This window comes from Antrostomus carolinensis, unplaced genomic scaffold, assembly GCF_000700745.2.
Source record: "Antrostomus carolinensis isolate BGI_N321 unplaced genomic scaffold, ASM70074v2 scaffold32218, whole genome shotgun sequence".
NCBI classification, from domain to species: domain Eukaryota; kingdom Metazoa; phylum Chordata; class Aves; order Caprimulgiformes; family Caprimulgidae; genus Antrostomus; species Antrostomus carolinensis.
In genome coordinates, this window is record NW_010334184.1 from 2270 (window position 1) to 24205 (window position 21936).

Below are 21936 nucleotides of genomic sequence, written 5' to 3' on the forward strand. Positions count from 1 at the left end.
CAGCAGGAGCATCCACACCCGCCAGCCTGGGGCCAGGCAAAGGAAGGAGCCTTGAAGCACCTTCATAACACGCAATTAGTTAATGCTGCCTTAAGGAGCCTTGCCTGGGACCTGCTCCAGTAGCAGTATCTGCTCTACACCTACAACAGAGGTGGGGACGGACATCAGGAGCAATGATGACTTGCAGAAACCTCTGGGTTATCTTTTTCTCCTCACTGAAGCATCTTCTCACTCAAACCACTGCTAAGATGGCAGGTGAGGAGACCACAACGGGAGCCGGCTGCGCTAGGATGGCGGAAGGGATCTGGCACTCACCAAGTAAAATGACTTTGTATTCATTTGGTTAAACACGAATGCCAAAAACTCAACTCCAGAACAAGCCAGTAAGACAGGGTGTGCACACAGGTCCTTACAGAGAAACCACCACAGCAAACACCGACCAGGAGAAGCTGGCTTGAAGCGGCCGCTGCTGTGGGGCTGGGGGTGATGGCAGGACGGGGCCATGACAAGGCTGGAGATGGGCAGCAGATACTGGACCATCAGTGCTAAGACGAGAGCCTGTTGCTGAAGCTTCTGAAGCTTCCCCTGACCTGCACCCCAGTGCCCTCCCACTATAATACCTCTGGCCAGTGTGACACACTGGGGCAGCAAAGAGACACAAAGCCAAAGCTCCCAACTTCTACTTATTTAATTGATTAATTTTAGGGAAAAGGCAAGTTTCTGGAGGAGAGGGGAAAAGTGTCTCAGAGCTTTTGGCAGGTGGCTGTGTTCAAAGCGAAACTGCTCAGCCAGACACCCTGGTGATTTGTTATAAGACTGCCAAATTTGACAGGCTCCCAGCAACAGCACACAGCCATTACCAACACTGCTCTCTAGGCACCAGCAGAAGTGCCAGGACTTCAGCAATCTAATGATTTTGCCAAGAAGCAACACTCAGACAAGCAGCAAAATATGGGACTCATCTCCCTCCATCAACCAACCAGACTCAGCTCCTTACCTGTGGCAGGTAGGAAACTCAGACCTTTACACCAGGGAGCCCTTGGCAGTGAGAAGCCCTCGCTGAGGGCAGGGGGTGAGATGCAGGGTCTGTCCCACCAAAGTCACCAATACTGCCAAGTGTATTTGCTGCTCCACCTCTTGCCTCTGGTTACAAGAGCTGGACTGCACAATCAAGTCCCAACTCTCTATAAAATGCACAAAATCACGTCAGTGCAGATGTGTCCCATAATTTTCTTAACAGACTAAAGACCTTCTACCGCTCTAAGCAATATGCTGTTAAAGTGCCACACTCTTCATGCCTTGCTTCTACCAGCATCCTTGGCACCTTTCAGGCTGTTCTTTGCCATCAGAAAATCCCCTCCCAGGGACTGGCTGCTGGTACCAGCAGCTTCACACCCCAGATCTACAGAAGACCTGAGGTAAGGCTGTCTCACAGGAGTCAATGCCTCTAGATTTAGCAGCATGAAACTCCAGAAACTCCACAAACTCCATGTGTTCTTCAATGCATGCTAGTAAAGTTTTAATTTTCCACTCTACCTCTTACTTCCTGCTTAATTCCAGCATCTCTCTTCTGGATGCTTCTTTTTGAAGACTGTGGGATGTGTGAGGGGTGTGCAGGACAGCCCTGAAGCAGCACCACTGGGTACATCTGCAGGTAACAAGATGTTCCTGGAGAACTTGGCTCACATGTTTTGCCCAAGGATCAAGCTCTGTCCTATTCCTGATAGGACATGGCAGTGCTGGAGATAAGGCTGGTCCAGTAAACCAGCAGGAAACAAAAAAACAAAGGGGAAAAAAAAAAAAGACTAGTCTGGGATTTGAATGTTGAATTTAATTTAAGTGCAAGGAAGAAGCAGGGATTATTGGTTACAAGAAACAGCTCTGTTATTCCAAGCTACATGTAAAACCATGGCTGGCTTCTTACAAAGCACCCCACATTTTGCAGAGAGACCAAGAAATATATTAAGGTCTCTGCAGAACAAACCACCATTCAAAACACCACTGCTATCCAAATTTACAGAACACTGTTGCATAAGTTGTGTTTAAAACATTAGTAAGGCTCTAAAGCAGCCTGGTCTTTGTGATCCGGCTCAGGAAAGCAATGCAACACCCACACTGAGGGAAGGGAAGGTGAGGAAGATGAGGGAAGACAGAATGTGAGTGAGATAAAGTAAGTGTTCTACCACTCATAAACCAGGGGATTAACAACTGGCTTGTACCAAGTGACCATTATTTCCTCTTTACACCTTAAAATCCACAGCGGCCAGCCAGGCTCCCAGAGCTGTGCAGGTCCCTGCTGAGAGAGGTCTAAGTGGCAGATGAGGAATCCCCAACAAACCCTTTCCCGTATCGGCTCTGGCGCCTCAACAGAAGCACAGAGTCTCTGTCAAGCCCTTTGGGCAACATGACAAAGGATCAGCAAGATAAAAGCTGGGAAGAAGCAGCAGCCTGCTTCTACCACAGGGCCACCGCATCGCCTGGAAGCATTGTGCCGTGCGGAGCCTGCAGCAGCACTTGATTTGCCTCCAAATCCTGCTCTGAACACCTCCCTGCAGTATTGCTGACTGGGCTCCAAGCTGTCCTCCTCTGCTCCCAGCATCGTAGGAGGATACAGGCAACTCAGCCCAGCAGCTCCATCCAGAGACAACAGCTATCACAGGCAAACCTGAACAGAACAGCAAGCGGGAGCTTCACTGCTATGCGAGATGACAGTCCAGTCCCTCCAGCACTGGCTGCTGGGACAGAGCACACCGACATGCTCTGCACACAGGCACGCAGCACGGGGAGGGCAACAGCCCACGGGGAGCTGCAGGCCACAAAGCTCAGTGTTTATTACAGACACGACAGCAGGCACAGCTTGGACCATGGTTTCAAACGAGCAGATCACATGTTTAAAATCTTAAAAAGCTGCAGTGCTCTCTGATGCTCTTTCTAGCCCGCCTCAAGGAGCGGAGTAAGCGGGCGCCGATGTGTGCTGCATTTACTGCGCAAGCTGGGTAACTGTCACACGGGACCAGGACCCTTCACTGGGGTAAAACGTGCCCTTCACCTGTCCAGCTGCAGACACCAACACGGACAGCAAACTGGCTGTACCAATTAACGTTCTGTCCTTACAGCAGCGGCTTCCTGGCACCACTGTAAAGGGCTGATCCAGCCCTTGGAGCACAGCAACTGAAACACAGACAAACACGCACAGAGCACAGTGTTGAGGGGCCATTTGGACAGACAGTAAAACTTATGACACACCAGAGATCGGGACAAGGAACTTCTCAAAGGAGTACACATGTTCATTACCAACCAGGGCTCTCACACACACAAGGAAATGCACAGACAGCAAGTGCCCCATAGCCAAGATTCATTCTCTTCTCTCCAACAGCAACTGAGGGCTGAATTTTAGCTCAAGATTTATCAGTCTTGTTAAGATCAGCTGGAAAGACCTTTCCCCTGCAGCCCCTGCTCAATCTGGAGCTGTGGATGCTGCACGCTTACGGGTGTGTGACTCTATGGTGCTGCAGGTTCTTCCAGGGTGTGACTCTTGTGTGCTGTCAGTCCCCTACCCAGCACGTCCTCACCGCAACACGCTGGGAAGCTCAGCTAAGAGGTGTGTGAGCACTACAGGGTCTGCCAGATAGATTCCTGTCAGCTCCAGGGCAGCAGAGATGTCTCTATTTATTAGAAGCCTCTTTACACCACTGCTTCCTGCGTGCTCTCAAGGTCACGTTGGTTGAGGAATCGAGAGGTCTTTCGTTTGGCAGAGGCATGGATACTACCTGGGGGTGGGGGAAGGAGCTGAGGGAAAGAAGACACAGATGGGTCTTCCCACTCTCCCTCTTGCCTGGAGGTTTAACAAGGGAAAAGAAACCAAAACAAAAGCCATGCTTGAGTGCTATTCTTAGCGCTTTAAAACAGTATTTTCTTAAAATATAAAAACCACCTTCCCCCTGGAAACCACTAGAACGTAAACAATAAAAAGGGGATTTGAGGAGAAGAAGGGAGAGGAGGTTTGAATGTGCTTCCAGGCAGCAGCCCTTGCTAAGAGCCATGAGTGCCTCCAAGGCCCTGTGCTCACTGTCAGCCCTGTTCCTATGGCTCTCCTGCTCATTTAGAGTTCCCCCCAGTGGGTCCCGACTTAGGATTCGGCGATTAGCAGTTCGCAGCAAATCCCGGCTGGTAGCTTAATCCTCTTCATCCTCACTGATGTCGTAGGTGACTGCAGACTCGTTCCGGGAGCGGTTGGCCGGTGAGGAGGGAGGAGTCTTGGTTGAAAAGGGCCAGCGGAAGGAGGGAGATGGGGAGCGGTCGTGCGTGGGGCTACTGCTGGGACTCTGCTTTGGGCTGATGGCCTGCAGCATCCGGCCCTTGCCCTCCTTCAGCATGTGTTTCTATGGACGGAAGCAGGAAGACAGTTAGCAAGGCACAAAACAGCGATGGAAATGGACACTACTTCAGCGTTTTGAGATGTGTCCCTTCAATGCTTTATGCAATATAAGAGCAGAAAGAGCCCAAGCATCACTCTAGGCTTTGGAAACTGTGTGCAGTGCAATCACCACCCATTTTCAAGAACCTCTTGCATGAAGTGCCTGTGATGTTTACTCAGCAGCACAGGAGAGCCTGGCAAAAACAAGTAGCTTCAGACTCATCCTAGGCCAGTGACCAAGTGACCGCCAATCTCTTGGCTGCTCGGTGGCCTGCAAGACACAAGCTGGCGTTTACAGGTCAGTTTGTGGGACATGGGGACTTTTCATGCTACAAATGTAACTGGTGTTATCCAGCTGTCAAGGGTGAGGGTTCCCTGTAAACAAGCTGCCCAAGCCTGGGACAACTTGTCTGGAGACAGGCAGCATATAGAGCACTGCAACAAACTGTAAACCTTTGCTCTGCAGAGCATGGGCTCCAGAAGACCTACAATGGCTGCTGAGCTCTCCAAAATCCCCTTTCCCCTTTTCCCAGAGCGGCTCCTTACCAATGCGCCTTCTGGGCCAAACATCTCCAGGAAATTGCCAATGAACTCCCGGGACTTCTCTTCCCACTTCTGAATGAGATCGATACTCTTCTCCTCCACTTTCTGGACAAATTCCTTTGACTTCTCCTCTACATCCTTCACCCTCTTTTTCACCTTATCCACGCGCTCCTGGAGGTGATACTTCTTCTCCTGTACAGTAAGCGGTGGATCAGAATACAGCTCACCAGATCTGAGTGGCGACCACCTCTGCTCTGTGTTATTACACTGAACTGCTGCTTAAGACTCAGCATCTCCATTAGTCTCGTGACACTTCTCCTTCACTTCAGTGACACTTCTTCCCTAGACTAAATGGCAGACATAGTGGGGCTGTGAGATGCTTTGTGGCAAGCACTGGCACAGTACACAGAGCAAGACTAAACCCAGAGATAAGCACTATCTAATAGGAGTGCATGGAAGAGGGAAATATTTATACCATATACAGATTAGATTTGAGTGACCTGCTGTAGGTCTCTTTGCATATCATGACAGCACAAGTCTTTTTGCTGGGTGTTTTTAAACAGAGGCAGAGTTACATGCCAAAGAGAGGTCAAGCAGCCGTTACCTCTCCTGTTTCATTTTTGTATTTGATTGTATTTTTAAAAGAAGGCACAGTATCTGAACTATTAAAAAAAAAAAAAAAAGAGTTTACTACTTTCCTTCTAACATCAGAAATGCCTTCTGCTGTGTATTCTGCCTGTAGGCTAGAGCTGCCCAGCACAGGACCAGGGCATATCCTTCTCTCCTACTCAAGCACTGCTGCTCCTGCAGCTCCAGGAAGGGAACAGCACAGTGAGAACAAGATCAGATTTTATCCCAACAAATGACTCTACCTTAAGAAGGTGGCTGAGGGAAGAGGAGAGAAACGAGACGCAGCAGCTGATGCCAAGAACAACCCACACTTCATTTAATTCAAGAAAACACACATTTCGCCACACACCCTGTCTCCAGCTCTTTCAACAGGCAAAAGGTCGCCAAGACGTTTCTGACAATGGAGCACTATTAGCAAAACCCCAGTTCCTCTGGGTGGGTCCCCAAGGCAGTTTCAGGAGCAGAAATAGTCTAATTTCTACTCCAAGGACACTGGTTTGGAGCAACTGCTTAGTTCTGCAGACTGGCCTTTTACTGGCATATAGTAGGACTCTGCTACCGCTAGACAAGACTCTACATCTCCATGCGCTGTGATATTTTGCTTCACACAGTTTGTGGTCAGACACACTTCAACTCACGTTTATGAAGCTGACGTTGAGCTCTTTAGCTGTGTAGCCTCGCTGCAGGTTCCGTCTGGCATAAACATCATAGTCCCGCACAATCCGGGTGATGATATCGGATGTCGAGATCCCCTCAGTCCTCTGAGTTGGCGCAAACATGCCTAAAGTTGGGGAACAGGACCCAGGACAGCTGCAGTAACACACACTGCAAAAACCTGCTGCCAGCTCTCTCCTGTCAAGAGCTCATTTCCTAACTGTCCTCTCACCACCACATCTTTGTCCTTGAACGTACAATACCAGGGTCTTCCTTTTTGGGACTAGGAGGAAGACCTAAGTAAGACCAAAGCATGTCAAAACCATGTAAAAATACCGTGTCTTCTAATGAAGAGCTCTTCACTTTAGCTGCTTCAAAGACTATTGACTGTAATTCACTGCATACAGAATAGTGTAGTGACAAGGACAGAACAAGGGGTCCTACAATTTAGTGGGTGGAAATATAAGCAGCTCTGATGGTTGGCTTTGGATAGACTTAAATAAGCTGCATGCCTACTGAGTTTTACAGCAAACAGCTAGAGGAGCCACTTTGCTAAGTTCATGAGACTCTCCATTTGTGAGAATCTGTAAGCCAAACCGTAGGATTTTTTCAAAACATGGCTGTTAATTCAATCACAGTAGCTAGATTAGAAGTAGAAATTAATGCTGGGCAATACTTGGCCTGGGGCATGGAAAAGTCCTGGCCTTATGAAGTAGGGACCAAAGCTGAGCTTCTTCCTGCTGTCAGAGCCTGCTGGGCAGATCTTGTTCCCAGAGGGGCACAGTCACTGCCCCAGGCATAATCCTGCCATACAGGGGTGCAGGAGAAAATACAGTAGATCTTTGACAGGAAGCCCTGGAGAATCTGACCCAGACCCACCTGCTTCCTTTATATGCTTATAGACATCATCACTGCCAGCAGACGAATAGGGGATGTCATCGTGTGCAACAAAGTCGATCTGAAAATTAAGGAAGCAACACAAGTCAACATTTCATCTTGAACGTGCAGGTCTCCTGCTTTCTGTCGAAGGATGGTAACTTTTTGCTCAACACCTCCACGCAGGGGTATGACAGAGAACAGCAAGACACTTTCCTTTGTTAAAAGAGTAACAGAGCAGTCCCAAGTTCTCACTGGCAATTGCATATCAATTGTAAACACACATCAGAGAGAAAAGGCTGGGACTAAGGCCACTAAGCTCCACAGAGAAATGGCTTGTTAACGGCAACAAGGGTAAACTAAGCAAACTCCCCTGGAGATCCATTTACCTCCCAAAGCAGTTCAACAGATGTTAGAGACTCCTTTCACTTTATCTTACTTACTGATAAAAGACTCTCAAGACAGCTTGCCTGGTCTCCTGCTGCAGGGAAGCTGATGCAGATCTAAGCTGCTCCTGTAGCAAGCTGGGAGTTGGACCAGACACCCTCCAGAAATCCCTTCCAACCAATGTCACCCTCTCCCTACTACATTTCACATCAATCTGTAGCCAGCATCAATTTCTCCTGGAACAGCAAGAACCCTCTCAGGCTTTTTCACCACATCACAATCTCTACCTTATTTTAACATTACCTGCCAGCTCAGCAAATGCTTCTAGCCTTTCAAGAAACCCACTCAATTCCCATAACCCAGTTCATTCTATATTTAAGGAATTGTAACAGAAATGGGTTGCTCAGGCAGAGGTCACCACCATGGATGAATTCTTGCTATAAACAGCAAGCACAGACAGAGACTAATCAAAACTCAGAACAGATCAGATGTCACAAATTACCCTGTGCTCTGCCAGGAACTCAGGGGTGAGTGTCCACGGTGCATTTCTCACCACTTCGTCCACGTAGCGACAGTGCTGCACAGCGTCATACCGCTCATTTTCATTCATTACTGTGAAGCCCTTGAAGTTGTGGGTTAGCTCATCGCTGCAGACTGAAGAAACAGGCAGAGAAGAGTGAACCTGAGGTACTTACCCCAATGCTTTACAGCAAAAGGACCTTGTAGGCACCCCTGCTAACCCAGGCAATGCCAGCAGCTGACAGAGGCTGGCACTGGCACTTTCAAACCCAGCTTTTCCAGTCACAAAGCACCAGGAACAGGGAGCAGTGCAGGACACAACTCCTGAGCAAGTCTAGGCAGGCTATCTGGGGGATTTCTGGGGACCTACACCCCAAGCCCTCAAGGTCTTTAGAGCCCACAAAGCTTATCAAGAAAACCACCCAATACAGAATACAACTCTCCTGTATGAAATGGAACCTGAGGGTGTATTGGGCAGAAATCTGCTTTTAAACCTATGGATATCTCGGGCTTGGAAGCTGAAGCCCATTAAAAAAACCCCACTGCCTAAGCTTCCGATTTCACAAAATGCCATACCACAGTCTAGTTCTTGGAAAGTTGTATTAAAACAAAGGGTAAGTTCACAGTAAATCAAGTTGGTTTAATTATTATGTTCTATGAGAAAGCAAATGAACAACTCTTCATCATCTGCAGTGTAAGACATTGAGAAGGAGGGAGTTTTATTTGTTATCAGACTCAAAAGTAAACAAGGCATTACCAGTCTCACTGGTATTGGACATATTTATGTTCTAGACAAACAGATGATAAAGGAGTGGGTGAGATAGCTCCCAGCTTGGAGCTAATGTTCATTTGGGCTGTAGCCTCTCATCTCTCCCAGTTCCCGGTGCAAAGGGAGCAGTTTGTTGCCCTCCACGTCCTCACCAGTCTCCCACAGGCAGAGAGCATGATTACACACCTTGCTACATTAACATGTTAAAAGCTTGACCTGAAGTTATTTTCCTGTTTGCTCCACTACATTTATGTACATGGGAATGTCCTTCTGCCTGCAAGATTTCTAAGTTCAGTGAATCTTGTAGGTTGGAGGAACTACTTCAGCTCTCCTCCCTCCCTTCCCCTTCCAGAAACTACTGTGGCACCACAAAAAATGCAGAAGTACCACTATAAAAATGCCCTCATCAACGAGTGAATCTGTGATAAGGAAACAAACCATATGAAGATGTTATGATCGCTCTATCACAGGATCAGAGTTTCCTTTTGCTTCAGGAAGCTAATAGTAGTTGAGAAAACTAGTTAAAGGTATTCTCAGCTCTGATAGTTTAACATCACTACAGAGCCTGACCAGAGGTCACCTCCTGATAGACAACATGCACAGCCTGACATGTTCTTAAGGTGAGTGAAGGTCCGGGCACAGAGGTACTGCCTGGACAGAGGCCAGTGTATTACAGCAGCTAGAAGAAAGGGTTTCTTCTTTCCCGTTATATTTTTGAAGGAGGTCTGGCTGAAACACCTCTGCTAGATCCCCTCAGGCAGTCAGCAGGATATTCCTGGCATCATCTAAAGACCTTTGAACCTAACAGTCAAAATGGGGAACTTTTGTTTGCAGAAATGGGGCCTCATTGACTTCCATGTGACCAGGCACTACGCCCAGGGAATCACCGTGATCTCCAGAGCTGCTTGGGATTAGCCATAAGCAATCCCATCAGAGAGCTGGAGCCGGGCAGGAGATGACTTGCAGGGCAATGCAGGTGACACAAAGCTCACTGAGCCATCGAGGGACTGTTCCTCATTCATTAACTGTCTCATTCAAGAGGCACTCAACTGCTCCTAATGCATTTTGATACTCACATGTACAACTCGCTGGTATCTGTCACAAAATTGAGCGGTCAAATTAGAACAGCCTGATCAGAAATCTTTTCCTCAAGCACTTACTTGGTACAGAATATCTTTCTGCAGAAACATTAACTCTCCATATATTGCAATAAGACTACAAAAACATTTGGGATGCAGTGAGAGCCACGAAGGCCATAAAGACAAAAACCCTGCTATGCCATCTGTATGCACAACCACAGACAGAGGTGAACTGTACTCCTACAACAGCCAAAGTCAACAAGGTCACTCCTTACCTCCAACAATGAGGTATGTGTTTGGGAAGAGGTTCTTCGCCTGCATCAAGGCCCGGGCATGTCCAGAGTGAAACAAGTCAAATATTCCATCGGCATAAACTCTGACGGGGCGATCCACTGTGCCAAAGAGACAGAGACATTTGTAAAGACGCCTTCCTGGAAAAGCAGCGGGTGCTCACGCCCGCGTTTGCAGACCTCCTGAAAATCATGGGGGCGTTGCAGAAAACTGGCAGAACGCAGAGCCACAGCCAGGAAAGATTTGTGAAGAGAAATGGCTGGCTCTCTGCCTTCCCACATGGCAACAAACGCTGCTGAGCACCCAGCTGAAATACAACCATGTTCAAAGACAGACTCGAAGCTTACCACGTATCCACTGAAACAAGGTGAAGGGAGACCAAGGGGGGAGCAAACCCTGAACATCTCCTTCCTACATAAATGCAAATGCAGCATTAATGTTTTGCACAGCAGTGAGCTACCAGAGGGGAACTGGCCCAAATGTTTCACAGGTGCCTGATTTCCTCCTGCCCCCCAGGATGGCATCTCAAGACCTTTTCAGCATCCTCCTCTGCAGTCCACTGCCACAGTTGCCAGTCTAGCTGAGGGACCAGACTGTTCCGATTCCTCACCAGCATCAGCAGCTCCCTCAGGCTTATGAAATGCACGGCTCTATCCAAAAACCCAGCCTGACTACTCAAAGAAAAGCAGATACTATTCTGCTGAACTGCTGGCACTATCAGCAAAGTCCACAGATAAACAAGGAGGAACAAAACTTTCCTGAGGCCACCACTGCCAGGGAAAATTGTAGCTCAGCTCTTTGAGGTCATCACAGAGGTAAAGTGAGATAGTCTAGCACTGTCACATAACAGTAAGAGGCTCCCTGAGTTCTGGTCTCCTGGGACCACACAGGACTGCAGTCCTCTTGCTGCTGGTAAGAGAAAAAAACCACACTCTCGGTATCTGACACACTTGGGAACGGCCTGCTGCTCTCTGGCCCAGTTCAGGTAGACAGACTCAAAGGAGTGCTGTGAGCAGAGGCACACCAAAGCTGCAGCGAGAAAGGGGAAAAGAGAAGACCCAGCAGGAGAGCTGACACAGCCTGGGTCTGAGCAGGGCCATGAAGGTTCCTAGAGACAGAGCCAGGGAGGCAGCAAGAGAATGAGTTGATGCAAAGGTAGGGTTGTGTGTGTGTGTGTGACTCCTCAAGCTAAGCAGAGGAGTCACTTTGAGGACAGCCTCTTACAATCACTTTTCAGCAAATCCACTTCAGTCTGAAGATGCCAGGAGGCTCTGGAGAGCCAAGAATCTGTAGATCTGAGACTGTAAAAGCTTTCTGTTTGCCAGAAGAGGGTTGGTCCTGGCAGGCCTTTATGAAAGTACAATCATGTTCTGGAAACTGGTTGGGACATCCTTCCCCTCCATACCTGCAGCAGCTACAGTTCCTGAGCACAGGCATAAACGGCAACAAGGAAGCATGCAGTGTATTTTAGTCTTAGCAGGCTGGAGAGCCATCACTGTTGAAATCAGAGACCTTTGTGCAGGCTCTGGAGGCTTTCAGCTGGTAAATTAATGCAGACTGTGAAATGCATTGGATTTCCAGAACCTCCAGCAGGAAACTACTGCCAGGTCTCAATCTGAGCTGGTTCATCTCTCAGCAGCAGTCAGGTAGGTGTAAGTGCTGCATTTTAATCGTCACTGTAGCCATAACAAAGTGGCCAGGTAAGACAGCACCGTCTGCACACTTTGTTTGGCAAAAGAGGGCAGCCATCCTTCAGGGGTCAGTCCTGCCCCTGCTTCCCCTTTGCACTTGCAAAGAGAACAGTGTTTCTCCCAGCCTGATTTAGAGAATAAAAGAACATGTTCTTGTTGTGGGGCTGGCCTTCTGTGTTTAATGACACTGACTTTAATTCAAATCCAGGCTAGAACGGGACATTCTGGACAAAGATATATGTTGGTTTCACTTGCCCATTTCAAGTTTCAGAAAAAATTACTTTTAAAGTACTTAACCTTAAGCTGCCTCAGACAAAGTAGTACAGAAAAATGTTCAGCTCTGATACTACTCTACAGCCGTCAGTGGCACAGGAAGAGCTAAAACACAAATATCTATTTGCTTCAAATAGTCTTACTGGTGAAGGTATGGCTCCTCACATATAAAGCCCCAATTTCAGCTGTACTGGCAGGCCCAGTTTCACATGGGAACAGTTATCTAATCACCAAAACATTAACTAAGTCACTGGCTGCAAACCTGGTCTGACAAACAAGGTTGTTTCAGTCTCAGAGATATCACAATCATGCCCACCCACCCAAAAGCCAACATTTATACAATCCCCTTCCAGTCCTGGTTTTTTGGTTGGGTTTTTTTTTTGTTTTTTTTTACTTACAAGGGGTTCCTCTCATCGCTTCTTCGAATGTTACTCTGATGTATGGCTTGCTGTAATCGATTTCCACTTCATCTGAAAATGGAGCTGGTTCCCTCAGTCCCTAAACAGACAGGGAAGGTTAGCTGTGAGAATGCAAAGGTGAGTGCAGTACATAGCAGCAGCGCTGCCACTGCAGGGTCCTCGTCACTGAATGACTCACTGTGTCTCTGCACAATTCAAACACATGTACTAAAAGACTCATTAGAGTTAAACCTCAAAACAGCCCTCCAGGGTGATCAGGCTGAGTTTAGAGAGGAAGAGAGAGAGAAAAGTAGAGTTAAGAAGATGGTAGTCATGCTGGACCCAAGAAAACTGGAGGCTCAGATCTGCAGCTGGTAGAACCAGACTTTGACAAACAGCAGCTCACAGCAGCACAAGCCAAGCTTCATCACATCTCACTGCTGCAGCTCCAGCTATGCCCACCTGGGCAAGACCATCACTTTGCAGTGCCTGAGTGCTTGTGCCATGATACACAAATTGTAACAGCTCCTTGATTTGAGCATGTGAACGAGCACAAGAGCAATACCAACAGCAGCACAAATTCCCAGGGAATGTGTGTATCGTCACGTATTACTGAGCCATACACGGTGAGAGGCTGACCTCGATCTGTGGCAGAGTATCTCCAACTGCTGCAGCAAAACCCCTCTAATCTGCTAGCTTGACCACAGCAGTATGTTTAATCATCAGCCAAAGTCCAGGTATCATTTCTGGTCTCCTCTGAACAGAAACAAAACATTTGCCCTTCCCATAACAGAACAAACAGCTCAATTTCCTTCTAGCCAGGAGGTGTGGGGCAGCAACAGATGTCTCTTTCCTGAGCCAGAAGACTAGGAAACAAGCTTGCAGGTCACTACAACAATACCTTCAAGCTGCAAAAAGCTAATTAGCAGTTTCCTCTCTGGCTTCCTGTCCCATTGTAGCATCCTGCCACGGTGCCCAGCACCACTGCAACCAGAAAGACCGCTGCTATTATTGCTAATGCAAATGCCATCCCTCATTAGAGTGCTCAGAGTGAAGTGCAGAGGAAAGCAGCCACTGACTACTACATTCAAGCAAACTGATACTGCTGAAAATCTCCTTTAACTTACTGATGCTCTAGTACCCGCATTTCACACACCACCTCCTCTGCCAGGATCCTCACTGTTAGGTGAGGCCTGCAAGTCCCTCCTTTCATCACTGCCATTACATCTGGGACTTGTGAATAAAACCAGATTCTTCACAGCTTGGTTGGCACATACCTGATATGAAGCTAGGAATAAAAGCATTAACAAACCCTAACAAAATTATTAGGGGACCACAAAAAATATCCTCAAAAGCTCCTGCCAGAGTCTTGCCCTTTGTCTGCAGCGCCTACAAGGGTCAGGACTCAAACTGACGTGCACAACACAACAGGCTTATGTGTCAGCTGGCTGGTAACCACCATCTGCTGCTGAGCTGTCTGCTTCAGGGGGGGAACACTCTGCCAGCCAGCTGTTTAGTTGGGAGGGGTAAAGGCCTCAAGGTACTGTCACAGTTAGGCAAAACTATTACTCTTGCTATAATAAATAAATCTTTCACAAAAGGAAGAAAAATAAATCTTTCATCAGGAGGTCTGCGTTGGCGCTGTGGCTACAAAACAGCCAGGAAGTTTAGAAAGTGGCTAGAGGTTACTTGCCTTGGGCTGTTCATAGACAGATGCTTTCTTTCTAACACAGGACAGACACCAACTCCAAGAGCAAGTGATTCCCATGGAATAACCTGTGCATTTCTCTTGCCCTGCTGAAATATGTGGGGTCTTTAAGAGGGACTGGATGGGGTTTGACAACAGTTAAGGATATAAAGCCTCTGTGGGATAAGTCACGTATCAGCTCAAGCCTCCATTCCCAATGCCTCCCCAGTTCTCACTGCGGGTGCTGCTCTTACTTTGTTACCATCTGTCAAATGCTCTGGGACAGGACTGAAGTCCTCCTGAAGAGCAAAATGTTGTTATCAAAGAGGAAAGCTGCAACACATCACTGTATTTTGCCAAGGACTATGACCCCACTATGATGTGGCAGGGATGGTAGCTGGCTTTTGACAGAGATAAGGAAAGAGCAACTAGAGCACACGTGATACACAGGACAGCTCCAGGCAGAGGGCAGAGAAGAGCTGTAAAAAGTTCGTCATCGCAATACTGTGGCAAGGACAAGTTAAAGTCAGCCCTCTACAACAGCACGAACTGGCACAGACCCCCTTTAGAAGAGACCCCACTGGCTTTAGCTTGTTAAAGCCATCCCAAGGTTGATCTAGAAGGAGAAATCCTTTCAGTTGGTGGTTTGTTTTTTTTTTTTTCTGAACACTCTTGAAGTACCAACAACATAAATGCAGTCTCCTGCGAGACCAAGGGAACCAAACAACCAAATGAACAGTCACCTCCCCAGTGTTTCAGAGCAGGGAGTCAACAGACTGCTTCTGCAAGTGCTTAAAGACTTCAGACTCTCCTGTAGTTCCCCTGACTTGACCAGGGCTGCTTTCTGTGAGGTGCATGAGTTGTCATGTGTTTGTTTGAAGTATTCCTCCCTTTTGCTGGGTCACTAAAGAAAACCCACCTGTGAGAAATGAATGCTTACTCCTCCATGGATATCTATAAGCATGCCTGCTTGGGTTCAGCTTAAGTGACTACAAACAAGCCGTACACACCACAAAAGCAGCTTAGCAACGCTTGCCTCAGACCTAATTTAAGCCCATGTTGTAAGTATGTTATTAGCATGAAGAAAGGAAGATATTAAACTGGCTTTGCAAGAAGGATAACCACTGTCATTTGCTTCTTCGCCCCCCAGCTTGCTTTCTGTGTCCACAGAAAAACTATCAAATTTCTCTCTCTGCTGTTAGGCCCAGTGTTGCGGGCACCTAAAGCTCCTATCTCTGCTTACTTACGAGTGAGCGCCGGGACATTTTTGGAGGGATTCCATCCAGCTCTGTTGCCCCATTGGGGCCAGATCCATCTTTTCTTCTCTTTCGGGAATTCAGCCTGGAAGAGGTCGGCGGCTCCATCTTGCCAAGCACGTCCAGTAAGAACTGGAACAAAATGAAGGGGGAGGAGGATGAGGAAAAAAAAAAAAGATATATTTCTCAGTTCTTCCAAAGCAGAATCAGTCAACAGCAGGCACAGTGTACAGAAGGTCAGTGCAAAGACACAGCCACCTAACAAGGGGCTTAGCCAGTTGTATTTGGCATCAGCTGCCAAGGCTTGACAAACAGTGCCTGGTGGGAATACTGAATCGTCTAACGCAACCCAGAGCCACTCTGCAGAGACGCGTGCAGCAGTCAGCTGGCTGGAGAGAAACACACACGAGTTGCAATGCAAGTTATAAATCATTACTACAACGCTAATTATGCTATTTTAGCATCTGAAAAGCAACCTAAAGATTAAGGCATGTCCAGTTTGCATTCAGCCCCCCCCAGCTCTCATTTTGATCTCCTACCCTTCAGTGCCCCATTCCTCCCACCCACCAAGATGGCTGGTGGGTGTGCTGCATCCCTGTACAGTCCTGAAAAGAGGAAGGAGCAACTTGAAGCAGAAGGATAAAGGGTGAGGGAAGGGCACAACCCATGGTCATAACTTAAATAACTGCTTGTTTGCTGTTTGTGTAAGACCAAGCTGCAGCTCCCCAGTGGGGACGGCTCACCTTGGGATGGCTGCCACCATGCTCTCCTCTTGTCCCCTGCCTCCACCGCAGTGGTGACTCAGCCCATGGTGAAGCAGCTGCTGACACCACTTTAGGGCACACTTACTTCTGGCACTTTATGTACCAGGTTGTAATTAATGGTGGTTCAGCTGAACTGCTTCTGTGATGAATAGACGGACAGACAACGAGCTTGGGACAGAAACCGTGACAGCTATCTGGAAGTAAGCTGTCTGTGCTTTTGAGCTGGAGCCACTGTACCTTCCAAAAAGGGCCCTGGAGCATTAGGACACCCAGCATTTCACACAGCTGAAGCAAAGCTAGGGACTTTACAGAAAGGCATGGCAGCAAACACTCCCTTCTCAGCTGCTGAGGAGTTAGAAACAAGTGCTAGATTTGCAAAGCTTGTAACTAAAGAGCAGCATTATCTCTCCTGCTCACTTGAGGCGTGCAGCCCTCCAGTGCAGCAAGTGGCGCTTCTGACCTGGCGTTCCCGAGAGCGGCATGACCCCTCCGCCAAGGAATGGTGTGCGTGCCTCAGCACCCTAATAATAAGAGCTGTGTGGAATTTAAAACGTCTCTCCACCCACAAGCAGTGGGTGTGCTGGGACATGTCAGATGGGGCAAGTATGAGGTTTGAGAAAGGGCAGATGTCCATCTGGACACCACCCCTCTCCTCGGCAGAGGGTCTCCACAGAGCGTTCATGCTTGGGATGAGCTGGGATTGTCCTCAGTATGGGCCACTGGGCAAAGCTCTGCTGTTCAGCAACCAAGAAGTGTTGGCTTTGTGAAGAAGAGCTGTTAAGAAGCAGATTTAGTGATGGGACTTACTCAAGCACAAATGACTCCAGGTTAAGGAATGTTCCAAAGCTGGGAGTCAAACGCAGTTTAATAACACGTGAATATACTGCTCTCCCCACCTGGCACCAACAAGATGATACCTTATGAACAATGGTAGGACCAACCACAGCTGAACTGGTTTTGGGCCACATGCACATAAGGATCCCAGACTGTTCTGCTAGACCTAACACAAGGCACTAAGAACACGAAAAGAGAATCTTAGGTGAGTGAGGAGCCAAAAAATATTGGGGAGAAGACAAAAGTGACAGTGAAGAGCAGCCACAAGGACATTTCAGAACCATGTGAACCATCCAGCACTCACTCCATAATGCTTCTGAGTCAAGTTTACCGAGTCTCTCCTATTCCAGTAATTAATTTACTATTTCCTAACAACAGACAAATACATGGGAGTGTCCAAAAGCAATCCTGGGCTAAAAAAGTTTGCAACCCTGAGCTCCAAGTCTTCAAACGCTTAAGCAAACATTTCACTTTCAGGCAAGATCTCTGCTATAAATGTAGCAGCTTCCAGAGAGTCTCTGTGAAAACAGGGTATGACACAAGTAATTCTTAGGTTTTGCAAGGTGTCATCTTGCAAGCACAGTCTGTATCAGTTATTTTCTTCACCACCATGGTCCTAGCAGAAACCATCCAGTTCTCAAAAAGCAACAGAGCTCTGTCTCTGCTTCAAGTAACCCCAGTGTTCATGGAAATAGCGGGGGGCAACAGCAGCAGATTTGCTTGTTATTTGGTCAAAATAATTCCACTGTGCTTCAAGTTACCTGTTGGTCTCTGACCACTCACTTTCCTTCCCTTTGGAGAGAATTAAAAGGTCTGTTAATTTGCTGAACACAATTCTGAACCACTGCCCAGCAAAACATCAAAAAGCACTGTCAGAGGCTTTGGTGCTGCAGTAGGGACACAGCAGCCTCCACGAACAAATGTGTGAAGCTCTTCCCATGTTAGTTTGGCCCATCAGAGCAGCCCAACTTCTCTGCACACAAGTAGAGTGAGTTATCACCAGTACCTTGCTCCTGGGTGTTGAGCACATGGCCAGCCAAAGAACTGCAGGTTACAGCACAGGCCACCACTGTGCTTTATGCCGAGGTACAGCAGCACTGACCAAGCCCAGGAGAAATCTTCAACAGCTTCTTCCAACCCCTCCCACACCCAACCATCCCTTTTCCTCCACTCTAACTCATTTTTACACTTCTCACAGTATATGCAGTCAAATGATGGCAAACAACAGCTTAAGCAAACGGATTTGCTTTGAATTAAATAAGCAGCGGTGGTCAGACAGCACCAGCCACTCAGCGGCAGCTCTACCTGACATACCAAGGGTGAAACCTGCTTCGAGGATGGCGTAAATACACTCTATCTGCTCTAATTTTACAGGCTAGATGTTGCTGAAGGAGCCTCTGCAGTGTCCGGAGAGCTGGGCTGGGCACCTCATGAGTGATGCAGTTCTGCTAATTACTCAAATTAATGCAGAAATTAAACAATAATAATTTTCCCACTCTTCAGAGCTTTAAAAACTTCTATCCTGTGGCTAGTGCGTTTCTGGGAAGTCCTCCTAGCACCAAACTTGTCTTCATTAAAAACTGGGAACACTTTTTTTTTAAAAAAAAACCAAACCATACGTTACTGCACTAAAGCTACTAATCTTAGAACGTTTCATTTTGACCCAAATGACTAAAACAGCACTCCAAGCAATTACTTACTAACAATGAGATCCAGCATCTGTAGCTGAGCCTAACACATGAGCACACAGCTTTACTTCCCCAAACGCATAAAACACTGACTGTTCTAAAACGAATTACATTTGCAGCAGATGGGGAAGGGGAAAGAGGAGATAACTCTCCAAGTTCGTTCTGAAAAACTCCAAGGCAAAAAACAGGCATAACCAGAAGAAAGAGCCCTGCTGTAAAATATTAACAGAATTCTATTTTGTTTAAGGCATTAAACAAAATTACGCCTTAAACAAAACCCTCCTGCATTACTGAGTCCATGGTGAACACAAGAAACTGCTTGCTAGGAGCAAAGTTAAGAAGTGTCCCATTGGGAAAGTCATGGGCAGATCACAGTCCCGGCAACACTTCACAAACCACGCGGGACTTTGCTGCTAAAACTTCTTTGGTGCACATCCCGTATCAAAGAAGCACATTCCACCACCTAGCTCGCCCTGAGAGCAAGTTGTACGGGCTCTGCAAGGAGCAGAGCTGTTCTCCCTGTCAGGGCATCACTCCTCTGAATCCCCAAGTGCAGATATTGAAGAAGGAGAAGAAGAGGTCAAAGGGAGAAGTAGGTATTTTCTTTAAACTGTGGCAATAACAGAAAGCATCCAGCACTTTGCTAAGAGTGATACTACAAAGCTTAAGTTATTTCCCACTGAAATGCAGCCAGTTCTGGGAGGGAAGAAGGACAAGCATTGATCACCACAAAGAAAAAAATGTGTAGGCAGGGAAGGAATTTTAAGACTATTCCCTTAGTGTGAGTTAACTACACCATAATCTGAGCTGGAATTTAACCACAACACCAAAGTTCACACCTCTGGCAGATGGAGAAGGTCAGAATAGGTGTGGCAAATCTTGCTTACCCAAAGCCTTATCTCACTGTATGCATCTTCCCGGACAGTACTGATGTTCTGTTTAGCCTCAGTGCTGTCAGAGAACTGCTGCTTCACACTACACCACAGAAGCAGATCAGATATTGCTGCACCCTAAGCACACTGATGGCATGAACACTTGCCCCACCTGCATTCTTTCTGTTCTATGTCCCAAGGAATTTCTTGGAGAATATTATTATCTGCGAACCTACACGCATTATCGGGATTTCTTCTGCCGCTTCTACTGCTTTCCACTTGCAGATTTATGCAACAAGGCAAAATAAATCCTGCTACTTAAACTCAAAGCCTGTGCAAAACAAGAAGTGACTGCAACAACTCAGTAAATGCTCCAGCCCAAAGCTGCTGCGTTTCCCACCAGGGATCTGAGTCAGCCCAAGACTGGCAGACTGGACCAGCGAGGTCCCTTCAACACCCACGGCTCCCTGGGTGGCACTGCCTGCTCCCAGGCTCCCTGATCATCCCTCTGAACTTGGAGGGCGTTGGCACAGTCAGATGTGACTGTCATGTGCTGCTTTGCCTACAAGATCATTCCACTTTAGAGGAGCAAGCTATTCCTCTTCTGCTGACTCATCTGCAGGCAAATACTACGAAACTTTGCACTCTGCCAGCTGTCTGCATAGAAGAATTGTCTTGACACATGGGCTACAACTAAGTGAGAGCCTTAGGGAACAGGCAGAAATCCTGTCACTTCAGATAACTCCCCTGCCAGGCTGTAAAGTACCCAAACAACCTGCATTCCTCTGTCATGGGTAGAAGAGAATCCTTTTCCCCTGTTCTGCTCCACCTCCAATCCAATCGCCAGTTTACATTAACCTTACTGGTGTGTATCCTTGTAGAGACCTATTGTAGACAGAAAGACTCAGAAGAGGTTAATGACAGAAGACTCAGAAGAGGTTAATGACAGTGAGAAACTGATGAAAGCCTGTTTACAAGATGAGGGTTAACCTGTACATAATTACTGGGAGAGAGCAGAATGTCTTTTCAATCTGTGATTAAAAATCTTGCCCAGTCTCCAAGGCAACTTCATTCCCAGACCATGCTTGCCAGGCCCAATCTCCAGACTGAGAGCATCTGCTTAAAAACTGAGGGCTAATGGCTGTGACCCAGCCTGCACACCTCCAGAGAAGACCATGACCCTCCCCACAGTCAGCATCTGCTCTATCTAGACAGTCTAAGCCCTCAAGACCCTTACAGAGCTTACTGCAGGATCTGACAGGCAGAGTCCTCTCTACACTTAAAAAATAGGCTCCTTCCACTACACTGGCTGAGCAAAAGCAGCCGTCCTGCAGCATATTAACAGCCACATGAAAACGGATTCCAGTTCAACCAGTGCAACACACTGTTCCTACAGCATCCAGACCCAAACCTTTGCTATACTGGCTAAAATAAACCCCCAAGCCTTGCATCCTCTACTACCACAGGCAACCTGATAACACTTCCTCAAGCAGAGCTGGAGAATGATTAAGATCTGGTACCCATGTCCCACCATCGACGAAAAGATGCTGCCTTTCACCAACAAAGTCACAAGTGGCCCAAGATAATTCTCTCCAACACCACCACAACTGGAAACAGTGTGATCACCTAGGCAGTGCTGCTATGAAGAACACACACAAAAAAGAGAAACTGCTGGCAAGACCTTCTCCATGAATTCACAGCCCTTCTGGGTACACCACAACCCCGAGGCACTGCGTGCCCTGGAATGCGACAAAGGCTCTGCTGCGGTTAGCAAAGCAGCGAGAGTGGGGTTTATACAGAATATCAGAGAAGATCTGGAGCCTGCCCAGGGACAATGAAGTACAAGGATGGGTGGTCACTCTAACCTGACTTCTGTGTTGTGTTGCATCGTGTTTTGTTTTTAGGGCTTAACAATAGAGCCTTTCCAGACTTCAACCTTCTTTAGCAGGTTCACACATCAATACCGAATCCTTGCTCCAACAATTATTGTTTGTAGCTCATTCTACAGTAATTTCAAGACAGTTACAATCCAGATCTTGGACCAAGAAACTTCCAAGTTGTGATTTTAACAATTCTGTATATACAGGAAATTTCTTCAGGAAATAAAGCACGGATATTTGCCTCTGAATTTCAGAAGCTGTCCCCAGGCCCTGGAGTAGCCCCTCCCCAGCAGACACTGCTCCCTTGCCCGAAGCCAAGTACCCCACGTCCCTGAGTGCCAGCACCTCCCAGAGCCCCCTTGTCCCACCCCTGTGCCATGGCCACCCTGCTGGGCGAGAGGTCCTGGGTAGGGACCCCTGCCTGACCC

At 47.5% G+C, this 21936-nt stretch overlaps 1 protein-coding gene across 1 annotated transcript; it reads right to left on the bottom strand.

Moving 5' to 3' along the window:
* Nucleotides 1–4103: 4103 nt before the first annotated feature.
* Nucleotides 4104–15895, bottom strand: PCYT1A (phosphate cytidylyltransferase 1A, choline). The gene is made up of 9 exons (XM_010174138.2): nt 15874–15895; nt 15462–15602; nt 12528–12627; nt 10150–10266; nt 8010–8161; nt 7124–7202; nt 6229–6371; nt 4964–5152; nt 4104–4382 (listed from the first exon to the last, which is right to left on the bottom strand). The coding sequence occupies exons 2-9, from the start codon at nt 15576–15578 to the stop codon at nt 4176–4178; spliced, it is 1104 nt and encodes a 367-aa protein (XP_010172440.2). The 5' UTR covers nt 15579–15602; nt 15874–15895; the 3' UTR covers nt 4104–4175.
* Between the last annotated feature and the right edge of the window lie 6041 nt (nt 15896–21936).

Bases quoted from the DNA above. Each gene is read 5' to 3' on its own strand.
- PCYT1A (XM_010174138.2), bottom strand. From the start codon at position 15,578: ATGGAGCCGCCGACCTCTTCCAGGCTGAATTCCCGAAAGAGAAGAAAA. The intron at 7,203-8,009 runs GTAATTTGTGAC...CTTAATTTTCAG, and splicing joins AGTTCCTGGCAGAGCACAGG to ATCGACTTTGTTGCACACGA. The intron at 6,372-7,123 runs GTGGGTCTGGGT...CCCCAACTTTAG, and splicing joins TAAGCATATAAAGGAAGCAG to GCATGTTTGCGCCAACTCAG.